The following is an 11,036-nucleotide window of genomic DNA, read 5'->3' as shown; positions in this document are numbered from 1 at the left end:
CCCTCTCCTCGTCCAGTCACCTCTACGCACTCACTGTAAGATTTTTTTTAATCTAAAAGCACCACATTTGAGAGTAAGGTAATAACTTAGTACCACATTTAAGGTAAGTCATAAGAAGCCACCATATTTGCGTCTAACATATAACAGAAAGCACCGATTGTCTGATTTACTCGTGAAAACAGTGAAACTGACAAGTTGGGCCCACTTGTCGGGCTGGGGTGGCAAAGACAAAGCACGGAAAGAAAATCTGAACAGCTTAGGTGGCAGATGAAATGTGGACCCCTCCTGTCATTGACTACATGATCATGTTCTTCCCATTTTAACTTCTTCCCCATTACCTGTTCGATGTATTGCCGTGGAAGGAGAGCAGCCTGACCTCGCCGCCTGTGGTTGGGCCAGCTACAATCTGGGAGCAGCAGTGGCGATGATGACTTGGAGCTTCACGGCAGCGAGTCCACGGCCTTGAATCCCAGTCGACCATGGGCGCTGGTTCGTCCCCGCCCAGCACGCACTGCGCCGAGCTGGACGCCGTCCACCAAGCTACCCTGCGCACACAGGGACGAAGACGCATGCGTTCCCATGGATCCCCTGCGCTGTCTGCGTCGGGCGGCAGCGGCGTCGCGCCGAGCTGCTCCGCCAGCCGCCGCACGAACCGCCCCTCAGCTCGCCGTTGCTCCGGCCGTGCGTCGGACCGTTGGCCACGGGCGCGCTAGCAGCGGCGACGCTCGACAAGGGCGGCCCCTGCTGAGCACGAGCAGCCCGAGACCACCGTCACCTCCACAACCCCAGAAGAACACCATGGGCGCCGCCCGAGCTACTCCCTGCCGCGGCTGCATCTGCCGGCTCCATGGCGCGCCGCCGGCGCGGCCTCGCCTGTGCGGACGACACGGGCTCGCTTGGTCGTGGCTGCGGTCGAAGGCTAGCACCAAGCCCGGTCTACCCCGAGAGCACGTCACCCCGGCAGCGAGCAGGCGACATTTCCGGGCCTCGCCCATAAGGCCATAACCTGTGTGTTGAAATGCCCAGAGAAAAAGGAGGAAGAAGTAAAAAAAATGCAAAAGAAAAAAACCTTGAGTCATTGACAGGTGGGACCCTCGTCCAACTCAGCAGATTGTCCACGCAAGCACGCCACGTCAGCCTGACAGGTGGGCCCAACTTGTCAGTTTCGCTGTTTTCTCGAGCTTATCGGACAATCAGTGCTCTGCGTTAGTCGTTAGGCACGAAGTTGGTGGTTCCTTGTGCCCTACCTTAAATATGGTACTAACTTGTTACCCTAGCCCCAAGTGTGGTGGTTTTGGGTAAATAACTCTCACTGTAACGACCAACAACTGCCACTGCGCCCTCTATGGCATCATGACATCATTGAAATCACCATTCCTGGCGACAATCATCACATAGCCACCGCGAGGCTCTATGGCATTTAATAGAGCATATGTTGGACATGGCCAACTTGATGTATAATGTTCTTCGTTTGCCTATGTGATTGCATGATATGCAAAGATTTATACCTTCGTATGTGCTAAGGTATTCTCTTGGTGGTGATTTTCTCTAGGCTATCGGGCATGCTCTCCACATCTTTCCCCGAAGGAAGCATTCGATGACCATACTCCATGATGTTAGTGGGATCATCAAGCCACGAAGGTGAAACCATTAACACTATGTTTTGAATAATGCCAAACTGCCCGTCTCGGTTCTGCGCTAACAATACATGGTCTTGTTTTTTTTCTCTAGGATGACTTTGCTATTAGGACCTCCCAGGTCCGGCAAGACCACATTGCTCTTGGCATTGGCCGGGAAGCTCGACAAGGAGCTCAAGGTTCGCAAACCGCGTGTTAAGTGTTTATTTCTTGAGCTGTAGATGGATACTCTAGTAGAGTTAACATGGATAAATCCATTTTGGGTGTTTTTCGCTATTGGACAGGTTTCAGGTAAGGTTTCCTACAACGGCTATGAGATGAATGAATTTGTCCCCGAAAGAACAGCTGCGTACATCAGCCAGCATGATCTCCACACTGGGGAGATGACTGTAAGAGAGACCTTGGCCTTTTCAGCACGCTGCCAAGGTGTTGGCTCTCGATATGGTATGAACTTGAATGAATAATAGTATAACTGAGACCAAGTAATTGGTTGTTGAATTTTGTTCTTCTACTTCTTCTAGAAATGTTGACTGAGTTAGCAAGAAGGGAAAATACAGAGAACATCAAGCCAGATAATGATATCGATGTTTATATGAAGGTGAGGTTGTTTTCACATAAGAGCTCTGACAACGAACATTTGGAGATGATTACTCATATGTATTGTCTTTTTTATTAGCGGGGTAACTACAAACTTAAGTATTTAATCGACTTATGTAGGCCTCAGCAATGGGAGGACAAGAATACAACGTTGTTACAGAGTATATACTGAAGGTACAACACGCCAGTTGTAGATTTAATGCTAGAAATAGAAGGATCGTTTTTATTGGGATATTTTCTTCTTAATCAGCTCACTGCCTGCTACTCTGTTAAAACCCCGCAGGTGCTAGGATTGGATATCTGTGCTGACACAGTGGTAGGAAATGACATGTTAAGGGGTATATCCGGTGGACAAAGGAAGCGTGTGACAACAGGTATGCTTAATGGTAGAATGAAGTTTTATATAATAAGATTTTTGTGTTGTTGATATACACAAAACTTTGAGATTTTTAGTGACATAATAAAACGGCTTTAAATCATATGTATCATCTTCTTCAAGAATTAAGCTTCTTATAAATCTCTAATTGCTAGGTGAAATGCTTGTTGGTCCAGCAAGAGCTCTGTTCATGGATGAGATATCTACTGGGCTGGACAGTTCAACCACATACCAGATTGTGAACTCCATTAGGCAGACTATCCACGTCCTTGGTGGGACTGCTGTCATCTCCTTGCTCCAGCCGGCACCAGAAACATATGACTTATTTGATGATATTATACTCCTCTCTGATGGGTATGTTGTGTACCAAGGAGCCCGTGAACACGTTCTCGAGTTCTTTGAGTCAATGGGCTTCAGATGCCCGCAGAGAAAGGGTGTTGCGGACTTCTTGCAGGAAGTATGTGCATCATCTATAAATCGCTATGGCGTTTGATCGTTCTAATTTTTAAAGATGAAAGTTACTAATGTATATCTTCATATGGATGCATTGAAAAGGTGACATCAAGGAAAGATCAAGAGCAATATTGGTATAGGAGTGACATGCCATATCATTTCGTGCCCGTGAAGCAATTTGCTGATTCATTCCATTCCTTCCACATGGGACAATTTGTTCATAATGAGCTTTTAGAGCCATTTGACAGGACCAAGAGCCACCCTGCTGCTCTTGCTACCTCAAAATTTGGTGTCAGTAGGATAGAGCTTCTCAAGGCAACCATGGATAGAGAGTTTCTACTTATGAAGAGGAACTCATTTTATTTTATTTTTAAAGCTGCTCAAGTAAGTTTGCATTTTCTAGTTATTTTTACATTGCAAGGAATTATGGTGAAGATTCGCTAACATCATTCTGCACGTTTTCATCATTACAGCTATCTCTTATGGCATTCCTCGCGATGAGTACATTTTTCCGTACCAACATGCACCGTGACCCCACTTATGGAACAATATATATGGGGGCACTATACTTCGCCATTGACGCAATCATGTTTAATGGTTTCTCAGAGCTTGGCATGACTGCCACGAAACTTCCTGTTTTCTTCAAGCAGAGGGACCTTCTTTTTTTCCCTGCATGGGCCTACACCATACCAGCGTGGATTCTCCAGATTCCTATAACTTTTTTTGAGGTCGGAGTTTATGTTTTCACAACATACTATGTCATCGGATTTGATCCCAGCGTAAGCAGGTAAGGTGCACCGGAACACATGCCTTCATTTCAGGGTAACCTAGAAGAGAGACAGTCATTCAAAATATAAGCTCTAGATAGAAATTTGATTTGCGTGGATTTAATTGAATTGATTGTTTCACTGATATTATATATATTGTTCTCAGATTGTTTAAGCAGTATATGCTGCTCCTTGCACTCAATCAGATGTCATCCTCACTGTTCCGCTTCATTGCTGGACTTGGAAGAGACATGGTTGTGTCTAGCACCTTTGGGCCCTTAGCATTGGCGTCTTTTACAATATTGGGTGGCTTTATTCTTGCAAGACGTGAGTTAAGAAATTTGTTCTGATCACTAAAAATACATATGTTGCTACCACTACTTGCATAGATGATGTTAGGTGGTAACTGTTTTAACATATTTTCATATGAATCTTTCTTCATATGCTCCAGCTGATGTGAAGAAATGGTGGATTTGGGGTTACTGGGTATCTCCATTGTCGTACGCACAAAATGCTATTTCAACAAATGAGTTTCTGGTACATAGTTGGAACAAGGTAAGAACCCAACTAACCAGCAATAAAATTAGCCACTAGGAAGTAATTTTTCTGACATGGTGCCCAAATGTTATAGATTCTTCCTGGACAAAATGATACAATGGGAATTATGGTCCTGAAATCTCGTGGAATTTTTACTGAGGCCAAGTGGTATTGGATTGGATTTGGTGCCATGATTGGATACACACTCCTCTTCAACCTGCTATACACCCTAGCTCTTTCAGTTTTGAATCGTAAGTATTTTTAGAACACTGCTTTTTTATCTAGAAATTCAACAATTTGATAATAAATATAGGTGACCTAAAAAGGTTAATACGCTTTATTTTGACAGCATTAGGTGACACTCACCCAACAATGCCTGAAAATGCAATAAAGGAAAAGCACGCCAACGTAACTGGAGAAATTTTGGAAGATCCCGAGAAAAAGAAATGTAGAAATCTAGAATTGTCTGACAGCACCAACCAAAACTGTGCGATCAACAACGTGGATTCTAGTTCAAGAAGGAAGGGAATGGTACTCCCATTTGCGCAACTGTCACTAAGCTTTAACGCCGTAAAATACTCAGTGGACATGCCACAGGTATATTTCTTCATTAAGTAATTAATGCACGGATTACAAATATATCTTTATAAAAAAATTGTGTTGTCTGACACTGGCAGGCAATGTTGGCACAAGGAGTGACAGATGACCGTTTGGTGCTTCTAAAGGGAGTTAGTGGTTCTTTCAGGCCAGGAGTACTTACCGCATTGATGGGTGTGAGCGGCGCCGGAAAGACTACTCTTATGGATGTATTAGCGGGAAGAAAAACCGGAGGTTACATAGAGGGGGATATCACCATCTCAGGCTATCCAAAGAAGCAAGAGACTTTTGCACGTATATCAGGATACTGTGAGCAAAATGATATTCATTCTCCGCACGTAACCGTTTATGAGTCACTCGCGTTTTCCGCATGGCTACGGCTTATATCGGGAGTTGATTTAGTCACAAGAAAGGTTAGCTATCTAGATTGAAGCAATAGCTAGTCTTGTCTTTTTAATTTAAATTATTTTGGAACTTAAGAACTGAACTCTGACAACAGATGTTTATCGAGGAGGTCATGGAGCTTGTAGAGCTCACCTCATTGAGGGGTGCACTTGTTGGTCTTCCAGGAGTTAATGGCCTATCAACTGAGCAACGCAAGAGGCTAACTATTGCTGTGGAGCTTGTTGCTAACCCTTCAATCATTTTTATGGATGAACCAACATCTGGTCTTGATGCTCGGGCAGCCGCAATTGTCATGAGGGCGGTAAGGAATACTGTAAATACTGGTAGGACAGTTGTCTGCACTATTCACCAGCCAAGTATTGACATATTTGAAGCATTTGATGAGGTTGATAATTCTTGATCCCTATTCTGGATTCTTTGTTAAATTATTAAGCATAGTTCATGCATTTACTATTGTCTGAATATATGGTTACAGCTTTTCCTAATGAAGAGAGGAGGAGAAGAGATATATGTCGGCCCACTAGGCCATAACTCCTCAAAATTGATTGAGTACTTCGAGGTGAAAAGAGAAGTAAAGTGAACTGTTATTACTGAGAAATTTACAATTATTACCAGCTAAATAATATCAAAAGTAAAATCCCTTTTTTGACTCGTACAGGGAATTGAAGGCGTTAGTAAGATAAAAGATGGATATAACCCAGCAACATGGATGCTGGAAGTGACATCTATCGTCCAAGAGGAGATGCTTGGTGTTGACTTCTGCGAAATCTACAGGAGATCAGAACTATACCAGTAAGCTATCCTGCTATGAAGTTCAATTGATGATGTCTATTTTAGTTCCAATTTAATCGGTTTTATTTTTCTTGAATGTCAGAAGGAACAAGGAACTTATAGAAGAGCTAAGCACACCACATCCTGATTCCAGTGATCTCGACTTCCCTTCACAGTACTCTAGATCATTCTTCACACAATGCCTAGCTTGCTTATGGAAGCAGAAGTTATCATATTGGAGGAACCCATCTTATACAGCAATGAGATTTCTCTTCACTGTCATCATTGCACTACTGTTTGGGACAATGTTTTGGGGCCTGGGACAAAAAACGTACATCTTCTAACATTTATAACCTAACTTCTATCTAATTAACAAACATCGGATACTTATCTGAAATTTTACATTCTTATCTTGGTACAGTAGAAGAGAACAAGATCTGTTCAATGCAGTGGGATCAATGTATGCTGCAGTTCTTTACCTCGGAATCCAAAACTCCGGTACCGTTCAACCGGTGGTGGCAGTGGAGCGCACAGTTTTTTATAGAGAAAGAGCAGCCGGCATGTATTCAGCTTTCCCATATGCATTTGGACAGGTATTTTGTCAAATACTCGCAGATCTACTTGCACGTTATATACATGACCATAATGAAAAGGAATTTTCTTTCGAATCTGCCTCATTTGAGTACAACTATCCATAACACTACAACACTCTTTTGTCTGTTCAAGTCTAATGATACTAGTTTATCCTTCTGTAGGTTGCGATTGAATTCCCATACATCCTCGTGCAGACCGTGATATATGGTGTACTAGTCTATTCGATGATTGGATTTGAGTGGAGTGTTGCCAAGTTTTTTTGGTACTTGTTCTTCATGTACTTCACACTTCTATATTTCACCTTCTACGGGATGATGGCGGTAGGACTGACACCAAACGAGAGCGTAGCAGCGATCATCTCAGGAGCAGTCTACAATGCGTGGAACCTCTTCTCAGGATATCTTATTCCTCGACCTGTAAGTACTACTACATCATTGCATATTACTTGCTTTCGTGTCTGATTATAGATTGATCAACATATTTAATCGTTTTCTTCAGAAAATTCCTGTTTGGTGGAGATGGTATAGTTGGATTTGCCCAGTTGCATGGACACTATACGGATTGGTTGCCTCGCAGTTTGGTGATATTCAAACGAAACTCGTCACAAAAGATCAAACTGTGGCCCAGTTCATCGCAGAGTTCTATGGGTTTGACCGTGACTTGTTGTGGGTTGTTGCAGTAGTTCATGTTGCCTTCACCGTGGGTTTCGCTTTCATGTTCAGTTTTGCGATTATGAGGTTCAACTTCCAGAGGAGATGAAGGAGATGTCATTTTTCTGTATTCGGTTGTATTTGCACTGGGTGCACCCGATGTTAATGGAGATCACTGTAACCATTTGAGATTTTTGTTCCATTCTGCGCAAAAGATCCTTCAGAAGGTCTTATCACACAGTGCTATTTTAGATTATCAGGAGAGGGCAAAGCCCTCCCGGTTTCATTAAAATTAAACCATCAAGTTCAGTAGCTATTACTACTCCCTCCGTTCCGTCTAGATACCTCCGTATCTAGACAAATCCAAGACAAGTAATTCGGAACGGAGGAAGTACATGCCAAGCAATTTTAAAAGAAACAACAACAAAAATTTAGGACTACAGACATACAGTTGATCACTCCATACATCCCAGACAACCGGAAGTCAGCACATAACAGAAGAGTCCTCTTATTCATATTATCATCAGATAGCATCCACGCCATCGAAGGTTTTTTGGATCTCAGCCGGGGATGGTGTAGACGCCGTTTTGGTCTTCTTCAGAGGAGATTTGACTTGGCGAATTCATCAGCTCAAACAGTGATGGGGCGGAGGATGCACTAAATATGGATAGATGGGAGAGCAGAGCTTGATTAAGAGCACCTTAGGTGCACAACCCAAATTCTGTCACCCCATCAGAATCGGTGAGAATGATCTATCTTTTTTTTTTTTGAGGAAAGGGAGAGTTGTCTGAGTTACAATCAGAAGCAATTACATATTTCGAAGCTTGTGGCACATCCGCTAATAGAAAGAAATCCTCATTCACTCTAGCATAGGCAGCAAGCTCATGCGCAGCCACATTGCTCTCTCTATGGACTTTGGAAACAGAACAAGCTTCAAACTCCTTGATCATACCCTTAGAGTTCTCATAACAAGCCCACCAGCTGACCCTGCTAACATTACTATCATTCACAGCGGCCATTACAGCCAGTGACGGAGACGGGGGACCAGCAGGGCCCTGGCCCCCTTAACAATATGGATGTAGTGCTAATTTGTTGATGAACAATGCAAAAATCAGTGATTATCTACTGTTAAAAGCCTATTTTTCATTGTCTTGACCCTTCCCAGCCTGTTTTAACAGTCTTCGGCCCCATTGATATAAATTTCCTGGTTCCGCCACTGATGACAGTGATACAATCGGTCTCTATCTGCACTTTATTCAAATTCAGTTTACGAGCCTGGTTAAGGCCGAAAGAAAGGGTCTGGACTTCAACTTCCTCTGCATCCGAGCATCCATGCAAACGGCAACCAGCTAAGAAGACAATATCACCAAAACAATCCCTGCCAACTGCTCCCAGCGTAGCCAATCGAGTAAATAGCATAAAACTACTACTTTACAGGTTAAGGTTTCAAAAAACTATCGGTTTTTAATTTTTCTCAGATAACTACCAAATAAGTGGTCGGCTGTTTCAAAAAACCCAAAACATCTAATGCTTTACAGTTGATCCTGATTATGACAATTGGGACCCGCATGTAAGAACACTGATTGTTTGACCGTGAACTGACATGTGGGGTCCACATGTCAGCTCTCTTCCTCATTCTCTTCACTCCTCCTGCCTATCTTGTTCCCCAGGAGATCGATGGAGTGCCGGCCGTTCGCCCCTCCTTCCACCTCGTTGGCGTCGGCCGGCCGCTCCTTCGCCTCCACTGCTACCCCCTCTCCCTGGAACCTCTTCTCCTCACCGTGGCCTCTTTTCCCCCAACTTGATGCCAGCCTCGGCCTCCAGCGATGGCGGCACATCTCACAAGGCCGCCACGCCCGAGCCGTGTTGGGGAACGTAGCATAAATTCAAAATTTTCCTACGTGTCACCAAGATCTATCTATGGAGTCATCTAGCAACGAGGGAGGAGTGGATCTACATACCCTTGTAGATCGCGCGCGGAAGCGTTCAAGAGAACGGGGTTGATGGAGTCGTACTCGTCGTGATCCAAATCACCGATGATCCTAGCGCCGAATGGACGGCACCTCCGCGTTCAACACACGTACGGAGCAGCGATGTCTCCTCCTTCTTGATCCAGCAAGGGGAAAGGAGAGGTTGATGGAGATCCAGCAGCACGACGGCGTGGTGGTGGAAGTAGCGGGATTCCAACAGGGCTTCGCCAAGCGCTGCGGGAGGAGGGAGATGTGTCATGGGAGGGAGAGGGAGGCGCCAGGGCTTAGGTATGGTTGCCCTCCCTTCCCCCCACTATATATAGGGCCAAGGGAGAGGGGGAGGGCGCAGCCTTGCCCCTTCCTCCAAGGAAGGGTGCGGCCAAGGGGGGGGGGAGGAGTCCATCCTCCCCAAGGCACCTCGGAGGTGCCTTCCCCTTTTAGGACTCTTCCTTTCCCCTCTTCTCTTGGCGCATGGGCCTCTTGGGGCTGGTGCCCTTGGCCCATATAGGCCAAGGCGCACCCCCTACAGCCCATGTGGACCCCCGGGGCTGGTGGCCCCACCCGGTGGACCCTCGGGACCCTTCTGGTGGTCCCGGTACAATACCGGTGACCCCGAAACTTGTCCCGATGGCCGAAATAGCACTTCCTATATATAATTCTTTACCTCCGTACCATTCCGGAACTCCTCGTGACGTCCGAGATCTCATCCGGGACTCCGAATAACTTTTGGGTTACCGCATACTAATATCTCTATAACCCTAGCGTCACCGAACCTTAAGTGTGTAGACCCTACGGGTTCGGGAGACATGCAGACATGACCGAGATGACTCTCCGGTCAATAACCAACAGCGGGATCTGGATACCCATGTTGGCTCCCACATGTTCCACGATGATCTCATCGGATGAACCACGATGTCAAGGACTTAATCAATCCCGTATACAATTCCCTTTGTCTAGCGGTACGATACTTGCCCGAGATTCGATCGTCGGTATCCCGATACCTTGTTCAATCTCGTTACCGGCAAGTCTCTTTACTCGTTCCGTAACACATCATCCCGTGATCAACTCCTTGATCACATTGTGCACATTATGATGATGTCCTACCGAGTGGGCCCAGAGATACCTCTCTGTCACACAGAGTGACAAATCCCAGTCTTAATTCGTGCCAACCCAACAGACACTTTCGGAGATACCTGTAGTGTACCTTTATAGCCACCCAGTTACGTTGTGACGTTTGGCACACCCAAAGCACTCCTACGGTATCCGGGAGTTGCACAATCTCATGGTCTAAGGAAATGATACTTGACATTAGAAAAGCTTTTAGCGAACGAACTACACGATCCTTGAGCTAAGCTTAGGATTGGGTCTTGTCCATCACATCATTCTCCTAATGATGTGATCCCGTTGTTTTATGCGAGATAAATATCAAATTTATCCGTGTTGGCGTTTTAAGTGCGGGCGTGCCAGTATACGAGTGTATACGAATTAAAACAAAATAAAATAAAGCACACAAAATTATGCGGAGAAACTTGTAGTCTTTATTGCTGAAGATATACAAATCTCATTTTACATGCTCTTGGTATAGCATCTGACATATAAAAGACAATTGCGTAAATCTCGACTCCTAGAACCTCGAAGGGATCTCTAGTTAATTACACTCATATAGCATATCTATGAAAGAC

General features: G+C 44.8%; 1 protein-coding gene across 1 annotated transcript in view; it reads left to right on the top strand.

Moving 5' to 3' along the window:
* LOC119268853 (ABC transporter G family member 32-like) overlaps nt 1-7,568 on the top strand; it is a 14,822-nt gene extending 7,254 nt beyond the window's left edge. Inside the window, exons 3-23 of the mRNA XM_037550564.1 lie at nt 1,553-1,641; nt 1,732-1,816; nt 1,922-2,081; nt 2,159-2,235; nt 2,355-2,408; nt 2,518-2,608; nt 2,766-3,067; nt 3,166-3,447; nt 3,537-3,850; nt 3,997-4,157; nt 4,282-4,385; nt 4,462-4,618; nt 4,717-4,964; nt 5,045-5,377; nt 5,464-5,754; nt 5,845-5,928; nt 6,028-6,161; nt 6,244-6,471; nt 6,562-6,733; nt 6,896-7,150; nt 7,233-7,568. Coding sequence (XP_037406461.1) covers nt 1,553-1,641; nt 1,732-1,816; nt 1,922-2,081; nt 2,159-2,235; nt 2,355-2,408; nt 2,518-2,608; nt 2,766-3,067; nt 3,166-3,447; nt 3,537-3,850; nt 3,997-4,157; nt 4,282-4,385; nt 4,462-4,618; nt 4,717-4,964; nt 5,045-5,377; nt 5,464-5,754; nt 5,845-5,928; nt 6,028-6,161; nt 6,244-6,471; nt 6,562-6,733; nt 6,896-7,150; nt 7,233-7,493 — 3,882 coding nt within the window. The 3' untranslated portion in view covers nt 7,494-7,568. The remainder of the gene's footprint in view (nt 1-1,552; nt 1,642-1,731; nt 1,817-1,921; nt 2,082-2,158; nt 2,236-2,354; nt 2,409-2,517; nt 2,609-2,765; nt 3,068-3,165; nt 3,448-3,536; nt 3,851-3,996; nt 4,158-4,281; nt 4,386-4,461; nt 4,619-4,716; nt 4,965-5,044; nt 5,378-5,463; nt 5,755-5,844; nt 5,929-6,027; nt 6,162-6,243; nt 6,472-6,561; nt 6,734-6,895; nt 7,151-7,232) is intronic.
* Nucleotides 7,569-11,036: the final 3,468 nt, after the last annotated feature.

This window comes from Triticum dicoccoides, chromosome 3A, assembly GCF_002162155.2.
Source record: "Triticum dicoccoides isolate Atlit2015 ecotype Zavitan chromosome 3A, WEW_v2.0, whole genome shotgun sequence".
NCBI classification, from domain to species: Eukaryota; Viridiplantae; Streptophyta; class Magnoliopsida; order Poales; family Poaceae; genus Triticum; species Triticum dicoccoides.
Note: the sequence above shows the minus strand (reverse complement) of the source record. Positions and strands in the feature narration are given on the sequence as shown.